Consider the following 18,042-nt stretch of genomic DNA (forward strand, 5'->3'; position numbering starts at 1 on the left):
TTTTTTTTTTTTTTTTACAAAGTATAAATGTGTATATCAACTGAAGGTAACTACTTTTTTCAAATATTTGGAGTTTTAAACTTTTGGTGTTTACCTCAGACTGATGTTACCTCTTTTATATTTTTGTCTTAATTGGCTCAGATCATGAATTTGTGCAATCTTCTACCAACAAAGTTCGAGTGGCATCATTTTATATACATGTGTTATCTTTTTCAGGTATTTTCTATACAAATTCTTAATAGATGGAAAATTAGACTTTGCTTGGTCACTAATAGTCTTTCTTTCATTTGTAGATTGAAGTTACCTTGCCCGTTGGAGTTATTGAAGTGACATGTCAAGTTATCACCTAAATATTCTTCAGTCACACTCACTGGTATTTCTGAGGCTTTGTGTGTTAACAGGCCTTGTAATAGACATTATTTTGGTTAATGTAACCCCAAAATTGTTTTAGTAATTGCTCTTTATTTGGCATAGTCAAACTATAAATGAAAATGGCAGCTTTACAAATAGTATATTTAAGTGACCTTTGGAACTATGGACATGAAAAAATGATGCCTGGGATTTATGATTTTTGTCTGGCAGCAAACAGGTTTGTCCAGAAGTCTAAAAATTAAGCAGTCATAAAAAGTCTGAATTTAGCAAACCAGTATATGATGTTATTCAAATAGTTTACCTTGGGTATGAGTTCATTTTATAATGTCTGATGACATTAGATCTCTTAAAACTTTATATGTATTTTTTAGTTCAAAGGAATAAAGAGTCTTGAAGAGAAAAAATTACAGGGCAAAAAAGTGTTCAAAATTGGCAACTGGACTATTATGTCTAGCATCTCATTCTCCTAAATAACTAAAGTTTGATTTACTCTTGCTAGGATTATGTGACTACTAGGTAGGAGCCTCTTAAAACACTGGCCCTGAGCGTTAAAAAAATTAAAAGCTATCTAAACTTGCCAAAAAAAAAAAAAAAAAGCCGTGAGTCACTCTTTTTGTTCTTCTCTGATAATCTCACTGGATTTCTTTAAAGTCCTGTTGCTGCTAACTTTATCTTGTTTGGAGAGGGCAGAATCAACTAATCTGCAGACCAGCTATGTATCTAAGCTCTGTTAACCACAGGAAGATCATGCATCCTTTTTTCATAAGTGGGTTTATTTGCAGGTTGAAGTCTTAGTGAAAGATAATATCCTGTAGAATGCTGTTCACCAGTAGTGATCATCTGTAAGTACAAACTTGAAAGAGATCTCTACCAGTAAATAACAAGTCATCTGGGTTAGCTGAAGTGCAATGAGACTTTTATCACTGAACAGACAAATCATTTGTGCCAAAAACATATCTGGAATATTAAATGGCTGTGTTTAAAATTGTTCATAGTACCTATGCAAGTCGTTACCTCAACTGTTACACACTTAATACCTCATTAAAAATTTACGTGGTCAAGATACCTGCATCTACTCTTTCCTAGTTTCAAGGACTATTTTTAACATGTTATACATTTTAGCACGTCATTTTAATGGAATTATTGTAAAAACTCCTGAACTATTTGTAATGGTATCATTGCTTGTACTTATTTCAATATAAAAATACACAAGAGGCCGGGCGCCATGGCTCATGCCTGTAATGTAATCCCAGCAGTTTGGGAGGCCGAGGCGGGTGGATCACAAGGTCAGGAGATCGAGACCATCCTGGCTAACACAGTGAAACCCCATCTCTACTAAAAATACAAACAGAAAACATTAGCCAGGTGTAGTAGCACGCATCTGTAGTCCAGCTACTCGGGAGGCTGAGGCAGGAGAATAGCTTGAACCCAGTTGCAGTGAGCTGAGATCACGCCACTGCACTCCAGCCTGAGTGACAGAGCGAGAGTCTGTCTGAAAAAAAAAAAAAAAGAGAAAGTGACTTAACCCTTTACTTTTTAATCCCTTAAAACTAACACCTATGGGGGGAGGCTTGGAGAAGGAGGATATTATTGGGGGATATGGGAAATCTGTTAGTACTTTCCACTAAATTTTAGTGTGAAAAATGTCTCAAAATACCAACAATAAAATTAAAACCTAAATAAACAGAAACTTAGATTTCTTACTATGTATCTTAAATCTCAGTATGGACGTCTACATTCTGCTAAGTTGATCTAACAAAAAACAACATGTTTTAGTTGTAAAATAATTTACTAAAGGCACTATTGTTAAACATCAAACTAATAATTTGTTGCCAATAAGGTACATCGTTGTAAACATAACAAAATTTTAAGAGATACATGGCTAATAAGCAAACAATACAATTTAAGTGACGGCTTTCCTATTTACAAGATCGCGTCCCTTCCAGCCATTACAAGGGCATACAGTGATGCCACTGTTCCCAACAGTTACCTGGGAAGGGAGCTTGGAGCTCCTAATTGGTTTGAGATCATGACTGCCAAGATCTTTAAAAGCTCCAAAAGTCTTCACTCATAAAGGTCAATTCTAAAATTCCTGGGTTTAGAAATCAAGATTCTTGCTTTATGCTTCCACATCAAAAGATATGGACTCAACCCCAAAGGAGAGAGCTGGAGGGCCCAGCCCTGACAGTATGTCCAGGCATGAACTGGCGAGCTCTGCTGCCAGCCACAGCATCACAGAAAATGGAGAAGTTAGTCAAATGTGGCTATTAAACATTAGCACCATAATAAATATAGCTCATACAGCTAAAACCTAGATTGTTTCCCCACAAGATAACATTCATTTATAGCTCTAATGCTGAAAGAACAGCTTTTTAATGTAACAGTTGATCTAGGTACAGAAGTCGTAGGTTTCTCTTCCTAAGATAAAAATGTTTAACAAAATACAAACTAAACAGCATCCCAGAGGCAATAAAATCTCATTGTACTGAAACATACACAAATTAAGGCTACCTTGGTATATAAACGATTTAGAAATTATGATGGAACATTCCCATAAAATTATTTACATATAAGAATTCAAGCAATTTGTTAAAGAATCAGTAGTGGGCCTCAGTTCAAACAAATTTATGATTGTTACATTCAACTTAATACACTTAGCCACTATAAGGAAAGTAACTGTCACCTCACTTCCTGAAATACCACCAGTAATGTTAAAAATCCAAACCTGTCAAAGGGCGACGTACTACAGCATTTGCCTCATGAATGAAAAAGTCCAATAATTTCAACTTAATTTTTCTAACTAGAACAAGATCCAAACATGGGAGTTTTTTTTTTCTTCTTTCCTTTTGTGGCTTTAATGCCCTTTTGGTTTTCTGAGCAAGCTCAATATACTCCCTGATAAAAAGGATCTAAACGTTGAGATTTTCACCAAATCAAGGTTTCGAGTTGGCACAATGTTCCTAAGTCAAGTTTCAATTAGCACATCTTTCCAATGTCAGGGGAAAAAAACACAAGGACTACTATGTCCTATAAAGAATGGTGAAATATTCCTAAAGCTGTGTATTTATGAAGAAAAGGTGTTTGTCCCTCTTTATGCATGTGTAGATCTTGTTTTAGCCACTATGCCACCAAAGTCTCAGTGTAGAGGTCTACATTTCAGATACATGTCTCTGCATTTGCCTACATTAAGTTTAGCTATTTATCCTGTCCAGAATTATAACCACAAACATTGAGATGTAGCTCTCAGATCTGAAAATGTCTTTATTTTTTAGAAAATGGATTCCAGGAAGGTTAAAAAGCAACACCAGAGGGTATAGGTGCAGAACTGGATGTAGTCATTCAAAGCATTCAAGTAAGAATATGGCAATATAAATATCCAAAAAGTATCTCTTAGGTATTCAAAACAAAACGTATAAGTCATTCCTAACTAATTTGAGCTTTATAGCATTGTCCTAGACAGGAAGGGGAAAAACAGTTAGCATTTAAAAGTCCTGAAAGCTTTTTCGTTGGTTAATTACATTAGATGGTTTGCCTTTGATCAAATTCCTTCTTTTTTAAATATGGATAAAAGTATTACATGGGTCCACTGTTAAAACAGACAACATGTTGCAAATTAATTCTGGTATAATGTTTTCCAACAAAGCTTAGAAAATAAAGGTGTTGAGGTGGCTTTGGACTAAGTTTAATAGTCATCTCCTCTGCTGACAACTTCTTTACATGTTGGACGCAACAGGATGGTATGTTCAAATTGCGCTGTATATGATCCTTTAATGTCACATAATGGTGGATATGGATCTACAATGCCCAAGTCACACAGATTCTTCAGAGCCATCAAGTATTTACTTTCTCCCAAGCGATCCAGCCATCTGCGGCAGAAGGCAAGGGTGCCAAAGTTTTCATTGATGACATTTAATAAGTGTTTTGTTCTTGGAAGCCTAAGAGGAGAAAATCCAAAATTAATTGTTGGCAAAAGAGTTACGAACTGATTTCCCTCATTAAGAAAAGCCCAGACCTTAGCTGTGTCTTAGCAGTTGAAGTCCAAAAACTTTTATTTAAAGTTGCTCTTTCAACAATCAAAAGCCAGAATGTATAATAGCCCATACCTAATTATAGATGGCAGCTGAACAGGACACCAGCTGGAAGCCATCTTATAGTGTTTACATGTCTATGTGTGTTATATTCCCCAGTACAGACCTAACTACAGGGTATTACGGGAATTTCCTTTTGTGTGAAGCAAGCTCAAAGACCTGCATATAAAAGATGTAAATCCAGACTTCAATCATCTTCAAATGTTAAAAAAATTCAATGTAAATTGAAAGACATTGTAAATGGAAGTTTACCAATGGGAAAATATTAAACCAAAAACCTAGAAATGCTAGCAAAATAATCTCTGATATTTATGATTATCAGAAACCAGACTTGAAGACAGCACGTGTGTGTGTGTAATTTTTATCTCAGTTAAAATGTTTAAAAGGCTATTTTTTTTTTCTTACTGTTGGGCTACAGAACTCTACATTTAATGAATATACTATTTTGTATGCATGCCACTTTTAAAAAAAATGCTGTTAATTCAGAAGAGATGCTCATTAGCCACATAAATTCCACTGGCTCCTCTCTCACCTTATTGGCACATGTCCAACATCAAAATTTTTCATGTAATGTGAACATTCCATATCATCATGAACAACACCTTTTCCTGTACTACCAAAGGTTTCAATTGCATATACTTCTCCTTCCTGAAAAATAAGGGTCAAGGGGAGAGAAAGAAGAAAAATTCAGAACGAATCACAATTACCATCTCGCTCTCTCTTTTTGAGACAGAGTCTCTCTCTGTTGCCAGGCTAGAGTGCAGTGGTGTGATCTTGGCTCACTGCAACCTCCGCTTCCCAGGTTCAAGTGATTCTCCTGCCTCAGCCTCCCGAGTAGGTGGGACTATAGGCACGTGCCACCATGCCTGGCTAATTTTTGTATTTTTAGTAGAGACGACGTTTCACTATGTTGGCCAGATTGGTTTCAACCTCCTGACCTCAGGTGATCTGCCTGCGTTGGTCTCTCAAAGTGTTGGGATTAACAGGCCTGAGGCACCAAGCCCAGCCTACAATTACCATCTCTTGAAGTTTCTACCTGATTAAGCAGCAACATGAAGTAGCCCCTGGCAGTCCTTATCTAACCTTGCCTTGCTTTAGCTCCTTTGCACTTTTTGGTCCTTCTGCTTCCCCCTACAAACTTTGTTCACAATTCCACCCCTAGAGCCTACTATAAAGAGACTGACACCTAGGAATGCTCCATAAATATTCATCAAATGTTGAACAAACAATCCTTTCACAGCCCCAATTTCCACAACTGATTTAGTGCTAACTATACACAATTTGCAAATTCAAATGGCCCAATTCCTGACAGTGTGAATATGGATGATAAGCTAATTCTGGTCAGTATAATTATATATTTAACTATCACGACCTTCTGCTTGGAAGAAAAAAATGTCTTCCATGGAAGTAAAATGTTAGTGACACACATACCTCCATTCTTGTTGCCTCCCCTCCTTTCACAATCGGCACTGTTTTTCCAGCATGTATTCTATATTGCCCAATTGAATGTCCATTTAGATTACGGATTGGTTTCACTGTTATAAAAAATAGGGAAATAAAAGTTATTCAGGATCTCAAGAAGAAAAAACAGATCTTTTACATTTTGGTACAGAGTTCAAGCATTTATTCGAAAACCAGATATGGCTTTACTAAATAACCTTACATTAAGGTAGTTAAATATAAACTGGAATCTAGTAGAATATAAAAAGTAGTTAGTTGCAGTGTTATTAATACTAGAAGTAGGCCAGGTGCAGTGGCTCATGCCTGTAATCCCAGCACTTTGGGTGGCCGAGGCAAGCGGATCACCTGAGGTCAGGAGTTTGGGACCAGCCTGGCCAACATGGCGAAACCCTGTCTCTACTACAAATACAAAAATTAGCTGGGTGTGGTGGTGGGGGCCCGTAATTCCAGCTACTCAGGAGGCTGAGGCAGGAGAATCACTTGAACCCGGGAAGCGGAGGCTGCAGTGAGCTGAGATCATGCCACTGCACTGCAGCCTGGGCGACAGCGACTGTCTCAAAAAAAACAAAAATGCCAGAAGTAAGGGAGGATGGAAGAAAGAATTACAGGATTAAGGGCATAAGGAAGGTCATCTAAGGAGGTACTGTTAACAACAAAGAAAATGCCAAGTACACAACCTATTAGAAGCATAAAAAATACATATTTGTATTGTTATGGACCAAAAGATAATGTGAAAGATACTGTTAAGATGACAGTATTACAGAACTTTATATCAACATTTCAAACATTCAAAAAGAAAATCTATGTGGCTGAGACACAATAATTAAGAAATAGAAATAAGAAATAAGAAAGAAAATCTAAACATCCCACTGTCCTGAGAGCAATGACAGAATAGACAAATTGTGGCATATTCACATGAGGGAATAACATTCAACAATAAAAACAAAAAGCTAGGAATACATTTAACAACTGGAATAAAACTTCTAGCTTTTTTATTCTAGTTGTTTTAAAACAACTGACAAAATAAGCAGAAAAAGGCACAATTACATACATACTGTACAATTCCACATATATATAATAGTTCAAAATTAGGCAATAAAACTAGTTTAGGGATGCATAATTAGGTAGTAAAGACAAAGAAAAGCAAATGCAAATCCTTTCATACTTACAGTGCTGATAAGCTAAATACATTTTAAAATTCAGACATCATTACTATTTCTCTAAGACCTGGCGAACTGACCCCACAAGCCAAGATGGTGGCTCACTAGAGGCAGGCTGCTGTTTGGAAAGCAGTGTATTGGTTCTACGGTTTGAATGTGTCCCCCAAAGTTCATGTATTGGGAACTTCATCCCCATTGTGATGGTGCTGGGAGGTGGGACATAATGCGAGAAGTTTGGGCCATGAAGGCACCACTCTCATCAATGAATTCACGCCATTATCTCAGGAGTGGGTTCCTTGTAAAGGATGAATTTGACCACTTCTTGCTCTCTCTCTCAAGCTTCTTATTGCCCTTCTGCCTAATGCCATGGGATGATGCAGCAAGAAGACCCTCACCAGATGCCAGTCCCTTAATCTTCCCAGCCTCCAACACTGTAAGAAATCAATTTCTGTTCTTTATAAATTACCTAGTCTCAGGTATTCTGCTGTAGCAGCACAAAAGGACTATGAAAATGAGACTGAGTGTCTTCTGGAATACTGGCAATATTCAATTTCTTGAGGAGTGAGGTTATGTAGCTTCTGCAATTGAGAAGTTGAGTATTTACGCTTTGTGCACTTTGTGTTAATATTTCAAATTTTATAAAAGGGCTAAAAACAGCCAGGTGCAGTGGCTCACGCCTGTAATCCCAACACTTTGGGAGGCCAAGGCAGGACGATCACTTGAGGTCAGGAGTTCAAGACCAGTCTGGCCAACATAGTGAAACACCATCTCTACTACAAATATAAAACTTAGCTGGGCATGGTGACACACACCTCTAGTCCCAGCTATCTGGGAGGCTGAGGCAGGAGAGTCACCTGAACCTGCGAAGCAGAGGCTGCAGTGAAATGAGATCGTACCACTGTACTCCAGTCTGGGCAACAGTCTCAAAAAAAAAAAAGAAAAAAGAAAAAAGGTGGGGGGGCCTTAAAAAAATGTAGGTCTATAGCGCTAGAATCCTCAGTATGAGCTACCTTTCTTCTAGAGCAGAATTAAGCAGTCTGAAGCAATGAACAAGTATGCTACAAACTCAGTGGGGTAGCAAGAAAAACAAATCAATTCGCTCTTCACAACAACCTTCTTATATAAATATGTCAAAGTTGTCAGACTCAAACAGAGCTAGGGAAAGCCATGAAGAGACGTTTCTCATGCTTATATGCCTGATAATGAAAATGACTGAAAACCATAACCTTGCACAAAGCCCACTGCAACCTCACACAAAAAAATACTTCTGCAAGGACATCTGCCCAACAGCTGCCTGCCCAACCTCCAACTGGCGTCACTCTTCTTATTAATCTTTGGAGCCAAGGATAATTATTTCAAAACAATTATGTCATCCTCATTTTCATCTTTAAAAACCTCTGTCTTCCTTAACTCCCTGAATATGCACAAGTTTACTATGGCATTCCCACTGCAATGCTCTATTCCCAAACATCATTTTCTTTTAGGGAGCCTGTGTTTGTTATTCACGTTGACAAGTAACAAGCTTATTTTAAAATTCAAACTTTGCAAACTGACCCTTACAAGCCAATCAATTTTTTTAAAGAAAATTTTATTTTATTTTATTTTATTTTATGATGGAGTCTCGCTCTGTCGCCCAGGCTGGAGTGCAGTGGCCGGATCTCAGCTCACTGCAAGCTCCGCCTCCCGGGTTTACACCATTCTCCTGCCTCAGCCTCCCAAGTAGCTGGGACTACAGGCGCCCGCCACCTCCCCCGGCTAGTTTTTTATATTTTTTAGTAGAGACAGGGTTTCACCGTGTTAGCCAGGATAGTCTCGATCTCCTGACCTCGTGATCCGCCTCGTGATCCGTCTCGGCCTCCCAAAGTGCTGGGATTATAGGCTTGAGCCACCGCACCCGGCGCCAATAAAATTTTTTAAGAAAGTTTCTTAGCCATACCAACCTAATATGTTAGTTGCACAGAAGAATGAGGGTTAGTTGCACAGACGAATGAACCACCAGGTCTGGCAGACTCTCTCAAGAAGGGTTGGGCACGGTGGCTCATGCCTGTAATCCCAACACTTCAGGAGGCCAAGGCCGGTGGATCACCTGAGGTCTAGAGTTTGAGATCAGCCTAGCCAACATGACAAAACCCCGTCTCTACTAAAAATACAAAAAGCAGCCGACTGTGGTGGCACACATCTGTAATCCCAGCTACTCAGGAGGCTGAGGCAGGAGAATGGATTGAATGGCTTGAACCTGGGAGGCAGAGGTTGCAGTGAGCCAAGATCACGCTACTGCCCTCCAGCCCGGGTGACAGAGCAAGACTCCACCTCAAAAAAAAAAAAAAAAAAAAAATTAGCCAGGCATGGTGGCAGGCGTCTGTAATCCCAGCTAATGGGGAGGCTGAGGCAGAATCGCTTGAACCCAGGAGGCAAAGGTTGCAGTGAGCCGAGATTGCACCATTGCACCCCAGCCTGAGCAACAGAGCAAGATTCTGTCTCAAAAAAAAAAAAAAAAGTATAAGTCTGGTAATAAATTTCAGTATTTAGACATAAAAGAGGACTGTTACATTGGTGTAACTGTCTATATAGAAGGCACGGTCAGGTTCCAGAGGAAGAATCACTTCTGCTCTTGGTAGAAACACATAATGGGCAATAGGAAATGCAAAGAATGCTGAACGGTGTGAATTTACTGAGTAAGGGGCAAGAAAACAACACGAGAGTCTCCACTCAGAGTCTACAAAGAGAGACAGAATTCTGTTAAAGGAAATATAGAAAATATTCTATAAAGAAGTTATTAGAACAGGGTCACAGAGAAAAATGACCACAGATGAGGGAGGAGGATGGTGGCTGGGGGATGATCAGACAGACCTGGGAGCTGGAGGAGGACTGGACTGACAGAGATTAACGTACAGCACCAGAAAGCACAGGGGACTCTGGGAGTATATACCTGAGGTAGTCACTGGTAAAGACTAGAAAGCAAAGGGACTTGGGAATTAAAGTGATACACAAGGAACTGGCCTCCAAATTCTGAATGTGATTCCAAAAAACCACAGGCTAGGAGCAGTGGCTCACACCTGTTATCCCTGCACTTCGGGAGGCTGAGGCGGGAGGATCGCTTGAGCTCAGCAGTTCAAAATCAGACTGAGCAACACAGTTAGACTTCGTCTCTACAAAAAAATTAAAAATCAGCCAGGCACGGTGGCCCTACCCGGGAGGGCTAAAGTGGGAGGATCGCTTAAGCCTGGGAGGTTGAAACTACAGTGAGCCTTGGTTGTACCACTGCGCTACAGCCTGGATGACAGAGCAAGACCCTGTCTTTAAAAAACAAACGAAACAAAAAAAAACAACAAAAAAATCACAATGAGTCATCCTCAATGGCAAGAGACCTGGCTTCTCTCAGCCTTGATTTGACTAGTCACAGAAAACTGGCTGCGCTTTTTGGTTGCCCCGGGATATTTCCTTAGGTGTTTTCTTATCAGCTAACAGTGTGGCTTGGCAATAGTTTCCAGTTAGTTACAACAGTACTCCTACCATGCTCTAAGCAGGTCATTTCCCCTGTCTTCTTTCCTTGAATTCCCAAGACAGAAACATGAAGCAGCTGACTCAAAGAAAGCACTCGACAATAGTTTGTAAAATCAGTTTCAAAATAAGATATATTAAAAGAATATACCTTGATATGTCTTCCCATCTATTTCAACTTCATAGGACTCCATAACTTCTTGGATGGCCTCACCAACATCACACAGACGAACATCAATTCCAGCACACTAAAAAAAGAGTAACGTATGCTTTATTATTCAAAGTGCAAAATTTTCATAGCTACTTAATTTTGTAACATTTAAAAATAAGGGACAATCAAAAACTGCTTTGTACATAGTAATTTCCTGTTTAAAATACTTTGCAGAGGATTATGGGAGGACAGTGAAGTATTAAGCACCAGGAATCTGCTTCCCTAAATAGATAACAACTACACTGACAAAATCTGTCTAATGTAACTACTTGGGAACTTTGGAGTCTACTGAAGCCTTGCAACTTCCAGGGGAATAATGGGATGGTCAAGTGTGGTTAACTTCCATCCATTTCAGCTCTTAGCACAGTAGCAGCACTACTACACACTGTTCCATAAGCTCGTGGTTGGCTCATATTCCTGAAGCAACATGCACACAGCTTGGGGGTATGTGAGTGGGCAAAATAGTCTATGTCCTAAACATCAGGGATCTGTGCTTCGATACCTAGTTGCTGCTTCTGGTCACATAGGCCCAGATATAGAAGTGGCCACTGTTGTTGCATCTCCCTTCATAGTTGCAAACCTCGCCCTTACACACCCCTGTGACTGAAGTGACTTTCAGATTTAAATGGTGAGCACCCCTTTCCCCTCCACTCCCTCACACTCAGCATGGCCTCCAGCCCACACTCATTTTTATTTTTCTCCCCCTTCAGGGCCCAGATATTAAAGACTAGGTCATTCAAAAACAACTGCATGTACGAGAAAATTGTAAAAGTGGGCGCACATGCCCAGGGAAAGACCTGAGAAAACCTGAAGTTTACACCTCAGGTGGATGCTTGGCAGAGACTGGCTACAAGAATCAAAAACAAAAAAACCAACACAAAAAATCTAAAAGAAATGCTGGGGAAGGGGGAATATCTGTTTTTCAGAATTACCACATTACACTGAAATATGCAGTGTTCAACATAAAGTCACAAGGCATATAAGGAAATAAGAACACCCATCAAAGGAAAATAATAAATTGACAGAAACTATCCTTGAAAAAAAAACCTGATGGCAGATCTACTACTAGACAAAGCCTTCAAAACAACTCTTCTAAAGATGCTTAAAAAATTAAAGGAAGACATTGAGAGAGCCAAAAAAAAAAAAAAAGTATGAACAAAATGAAAATATCAAAAAAGAATAGAAAACCTAAAAGAAAAAAAAAATTCTAGAGCTGAAAAGTACAGTAACTGAAATGAAAAATTCACAAGAATTCAAAAGTATTTGAGCAGGCAAAAAAAAAAAAAAAAAAGAACCAGCAAACCTGAAGATAAGGACAAGGGAAATCACCAAGTCTAAGAATAAAAAAGATTAAAGTGAACAGAACCTCAGGGACCTGCATATCAAGTAGACCGATATATGCATTATGGAAATTTTCAGAAGAAGGAGAAAGGCAAACAATATTTGAAAAAGTAATGGCTGGAAACTCCCCAAATTTGATGAAATACAAGAATATAACATCCAAGAAGTTCAAAGAACTCCAAAAAAGATGAACTCAAAGAAACCCACACACACACACAAAAAAACATGATAATCAAACTTGCTAAAGGACAGAGGGAAACCTGAAAGCAACAAGAAAGAAGTGATTCACTATATAGGAGGGATGCTCACTTAGACTTCAGGCACATTTCACACTAGAAACTTTGGAGGCTAGAAGGCAGCAGTGCAACATATTCAAAGTGCTAACTAAAAGAAAAAAGCTGTCACCCATGAATCCTATCTGGGAAAACTGTCCTTCAAAAGTGAGAAAGAAATCAGGCTAGGCGTGGTGGCTCATGTTTGTAATCCCAGCACGTCGGAAGGCCAAGGTGGGAGGATCACTTGAACCCAGGAGTTCAAGACCAGCCTGGCCAACAAAGTGAGACCCCATCTCTACAAAAAAGTTTTAAAAATTAGCAAGGTATTGTGGCACATGCCAGCTACTTGGGGAACTGAGCTGGAAGGATTTCCTGAGCCCAGGAGGTCGAGGCTGCAGTGAGCCATGATCATACCACTGCGCTCTAGCCTGGGCAACAGAGCAAGACCCTATTTCAATTTGAAAAAAAATATATTATCAAAAAAAAGTGAGGGGGAAATTATGATTCCCAGATAAAAGCTGATGGAGTTAATTACTACTAGACTGGGCCTGCAAGAAGTGCTCAAGAAATGCCCTGCAAAGGATACTACATAGTAACTTGAAGCCATATGAATTTTTAAAGTCTCAATGAAGTAAAATAAATAGTCAATTGTAACAACTAATATTATTCTAACAGTAGTCTGCAAACACTGTTTTCCACATGACTTAAGGAACTAATACATTTAAAAAAAAAATTTTTTTTTTTTTTTTGAGACGGAGTCTCGCTCTGTTGCCAAGCTAGAGTGCAGTGGCGCAATCTTGGCTCACTGCAACCTCTGTCTCCTGGGTTCAAGTCATTCTCCTGCCTCAGCCTCCTGAGTAGCTGGGACTACAGGCACGCCATCGTGCCCAGCTAATTTTTGTACTTTCAGTAGAGACAGGGTTTCACCATGTTGGCCAGAATGGTCTCGATCTCTTGACCTTGTGATCCGCCTGCCTCAGCCTCCCAAAGTTCTGGGATTACAGGTGTGAGCCACCATGCCCAGCCAAAATTATTTTTATTCTAAAAGCTAGTATTATTATAACTTTGGTTTACAATTCCATATTCTATTTTCTATATAACTCAAGAGACTAATTCATTTAGAAGAATTATTAGGCCGGACACAGTGGCTCATGCCTGTAATCGCAACACTTTGGAAAGACAAACTGGCAGGATGGCTTGGGACCAGGAGTTCCAGACCAGCCTGGGCAATATAGCAACACCCTGTATCTAAAAAAATTCTAAATGTTATTTTATTTTTACAATTAGCTGGGTGTAGTGGTACACGCCTGTGGTCCCGGCTACTTGGGAGCTGAGGCAGGAGGTCTGCTTGAGCCCAGAAGGCCAAGGCTGCAGTGAACTGTGTTCATACCACTGTACTCCAGCCTGGGTAACAAGGGAGACCTGTCTCAAAAAAAGAATCCTGACAAAGGAAAACCTTGAACCTGATGGCTTCCACTGGTTAATTCTAACATTTAAAGAACTAATACCACTCCTCAAACTTTTCTAAAAACCTGAAGAGAATACTTTCTAAGTCATTACATGAAACCAGCATTACTCTGATACCAAAGCCAGGCAAAGACACTATAAGAAAATTACAGGCCAATATTCTTATGAACGCTGATGCAAAATCCTTAATAAAATATTAGCAAACCAAATTTAATTGCATATTAAAAGGAACACACACCATGACTTAGTGGGATTTATTCCTGAAATTCAAAGATGGTTCAACATAAGAAAAACAGATCTAATACACACATTAACAGAGTGAAGAAAAATAACCATATGACTGCCTGAATTGATGCAGAAAAAGCATGACAAAATTCAACACCCTTTCACAATGCAAGGCTCAACGAATTAAGAACAGAAGTAAACCACCTCAACATAATAAAAGCCATCTATGAAAAACCTACAGCTAACATCATACTCAATGGTCAAAGATGGAAAGCTTTCCTCTAAGATCACAAACAAGGCAAGGAAGGCTATCCACTTTTGCCGTTTTTACTCAACATAGGTCAGAACAATCAGGCAAGAAAAATTAAAAGGCATCTAAATTGGGATGGAAGTAAAACTATCTCTGTTCACAGATTATATGATCTTACCTGTGGAAAACCCTAAAGATTCCACACAAAAGAAGTATCAGAATAAATTAATTCAACCAAGTACAGGATACAAAGTCAAAACATAAAAATCATTTGCATTTCTACATACTAACAATGAACAATCTGAAAAAGAAATTACAAAAATAATTGCATTAACAATAGCTCAAAAAAAAAAAAAAAAAAACTTAGGCATTAACCCCAAGAAGGTGAAACACATTGAAACACATGTACAATGAAAACTATAAAACGTTGCTGAAATAAAGACATAAATGGAAACACATCTGATAAGGTTTGACTCTGTGTCCCCAACCAAATCTCATCTCAAATTGTAATCCCCACATGCTGAGAGAGGGAGGTGACAGGATCATGGGGGTGGTTCCCCCATGTTGTTCTCATGATAGGAAGTTCTCATGAGACCTGATAGTTTTATATGCATCTGGCATTTCCCCTGCTTGCAATTCTCTCTCCTGCTGCCATGTGAAGAAGGTCCTTGCTTTCCCTTTGCCTTCTGCCATGATTCTAAGTTTCCTGAGGCCTCCTCAGTCAGGTGGAACTGTGGATAATTAAACTTCTTTCCTTTATGAATTACCCAGTCTCAGGTATTTCTTTATAGCAGTGTGAAAATGGATTAACATAACATCTCATGTCTATGAATTAGAAGACTTAATATCATTAAAATGTCAATACCATCTGAAGCCATCTACACATTCAACACAATCCCTATCAAAATCCATTTGGTGGTTTTTGTAGGAAAAAAAAAATGCTAAATTTATATGGAATCCCAAGACATCCTAGATAGCCAAACAATTTTGAAAAAGAACAAAGATGGAGAATTTACACTTCTCAATTTCAAGACTTACAACAAAGCTACAGTAATCAAAACAGTGCGGACATCAGGCGCCAATAGTTCGTGCCTGTAATCCCAGCACTCTGGGAGGCTGAGGCAGGAGGACTGCTTGAGGCCAGGAGTTCAAGACCAACCTGAGCTTGTCTCTATAAAAAACAAATAAAATTGATGGGTATGGTGGCATGAGCCTGTAGTCCCAACTACTTATGAGGATGAAGTAGGAGAACTGCTTAAACCCAGGAGGTACAGGTTGCAGCAAGCCAACATCACACCACTGTGCTCCAGCTTGGGTGACAGAGCAAGACCCTGTCTCAAAACCAAAACCAAACCAAACCAAAAAAACCCAGTGTGGTACTGGCACAAAGACAGACATATAAACCAATAAAATAAAATGAAGAGTCCAGAAATAAACCTCACTTACAAAGACAAATGATTTTTTTTTTTTTGGACAAGGTCTTGCTTTGTCACCTAGGCTGGAATGTAGTGGCGTAATCTTGTCTCACTGAGGCCTCAACCTCCCGGGGCTCACGAGATCCTCCCACCAGAGCCTCCTGAGTAGCTGGGACCACAAGGGTGCACCATCACACCTGACTAATTTGTTTAATTTTTGGTAGAGATGGGGTCTTGCTATCTTGCCCAGGCTGGACTTCAACTACTGAGATCAAATGATCCTCCCAACTCAGCCTTCAAAAGGGCTGAGATTATAGGCATGATGCACTGTGTCTGGCCCAGATGAGCTTTGACAAGGGTGTCAAGACCATTCAAAAGCAAGAGAACAGTCTTAACAAATGGTGCTGGGAAAACTGGACATTCACATGCAAAAGAATGAATGTGGACTCTTACTTAACACCATATAAAAAATTAACTAAAAATGGATCAAAGACCTAAGTTGAAGACCTGAAACTATAAATACCTTAAAAAGAAACGGAGTAAACGCTTCATGACATTAGATTTAGCAATGATTTACTGGATATGACACCTAAGGCACAAGCAACAAAAGAAAAAATAGACAAACTGGGCTTCATGAAAACATTCTATGCTTCAAAACACAGTATCTGGAGTAAAAAGGTAACCTACAAAATGAGAAAAAATATCTTCAAATACTGTATCTGATACAGGACTAACATCCAGAATCTATACAGAATTCCTAAAACTCAACAACAAACGAATCAATTAAAAAATTCTGGCAAAGAGCTGGGCATGGTGGCTCATGCCTGCAATCCCAGCACTTTGGGAGGCCGAGGTGAGGGGATAGCTTGAGCCCAGGAATTCAAGATGCTCCTGTGCAACACAGCAAGACCCCCAATTTGAAACTTTTTTGAGACGGAGTCTCGCTCTGTCGCCCAGGCTGGGGTGCAGTGGCATGATCTTGGCTCACTGCAAGTTCTACCTCCTGGGTTCACGCCATTCTCCTGCCTTGGCCTCCCGAGTAGCTGGGACTACAGGCGCCCACCACCACACCCGGCTATTTTTTTTTTTTTTTTGTATTTTTAGTAGAGATGGGGTTTCACTGTGTTAGCCAGGATGGTCTCGATTTCCTGACCTCATGATCCACCCACCTTGGCCTCCCAAAGTGCTGGGATTACAGGCGTGAGCCACCGCACTGGGTTTTTTTTTTAATTAAAAAATAAATAAATAAAAATGGGCAAAAAACTTGAATACACATTTCTCCAAAGATATTTAAAAAACAAACAAACAAAAAAACTACCCAGAAAATAGTAAGTGTTGGCAAGGAAACAGAAAAACTGGAACCCTTCCTTGTGTACTGTTGGTGAGAATGAAAATGGTACAGCCACCGTGGAAAGCAGTAGAGAAGATACTCAGAAAGTTTAAAAAGATATAATTACCAGATGATTCCTAAATCCACTTCTGGGTATATACCCAAGAACTGAAAACAGACCTTGAAGAGGTATCTGTACACCCATATTCATAGCAGCAATATTCACAATAGCTAAAACATGGGAGCAATCCAAGTGTCCATCACTGGATGAATGGATGAAGAAAAATGCGGTATATACACACAATAGATTATTTAGCCTTAAGTAAATTCTGACATATGCTACAACATAGGTGAACCTTGAGTATATTGTGCTAAGTGAAATAAACCAGTCACAAAATAACAAATATTATATGAGGTACTTGCTAGTCAAAATCATATATAGTAGAATGGTGGTTGCCAGTATAGGGGGAGAAGAGGAAATTGGGAGTTACTGTTTAATGAGTATAGAGTTTCAGTTTTACAACATGAAGAGTAAACAGAGCTGAATGGTGATGATGGCTGCACAATATTATGAATGTACTTAATACTAACGAACAATATACTTAAATATGGTTGGGCGCAGTGGCTCATGCCTGTAATCCCAGCACTTTGGGAGGCCAAGGCGGGCAGATCACTTGAGGTCAGGAGTTCGAGACCAGCCTCGCCAACGTGGTGAAACCCCATCTCCACTAGAAATAAAAAATTAGCCATGCGTGGTGGTGCATGCCTGTAATCCCAGCTACTTGGGAGGCTGAGGCAGGAGTATCACTTGAGCCCAGAAGGCAGAAGTTGCAGTGGGCCGAGACTGTGCCACTGTACTCCAGCCTGGGCAACAGAGTAAGACCCATCTCAAAAAAAAAGAAAAAAGTTAATATGGTAAATTTTCTGTAATGTCTATTTTAACTGC

At 39.4% G+C, this 18,042-nt stretch overlaps 1 protein-coding gene across 5 annotated transcripts in view; it reads right to left on the reverse strand.

The window, feature by feature from the left end:
• Positions 1-2,142: 2,142 nt before the first annotated feature.
• METAP2 (methionyl aminopeptidase 2) overlaps positions 2,143-18,042 on the reverse strand; it is a 49,257-nt gene continuing 33,357 nt past the window's right edge. For all 5 annotated transcript variants that reach the window (XM_011990321.1, XM_011990323.1, XM_011990322.1 and 2 more), the window contains 4 exons: positions 10,734-10,830; positions 5,892-5,995; positions 4,993-5,108; positions 2,143-4,307 (listed from right to left, as the gene is read on the reverse strand). In XM_011990321.1, the coding sequence (XP_011845711.1) occupies positions 4,055-4,307; positions 4,993-5,108; positions 5,892-5,995; positions 10,734-10,830 (570 nt within the window). In that variant the 3' untranslated portion in view covers positions 2,143-4,054. The remainder of the gene's footprint in view (positions 4,308-4,992; positions 5,109-5,891; positions 5,996-10,733; positions 10,831-18,042) is intronic.

This window comes from Mandrillus leucophaeus, unplaced genomic scaffold (genome assembly GCF_000951045.1).
Source record: "Mandrillus leucophaeus isolate KB7577 unplaced genomic scaffold, Mleu.le_1.0 Scaffold377, whole genome shotgun sequence".
NCBI classification, from domain to species: domain Eukaryota; kingdom Metazoa; phylum Chordata; class Mammalia; order Primates; family Cercopithecidae; genus Mandrillus; species Mandrillus leucophaeus.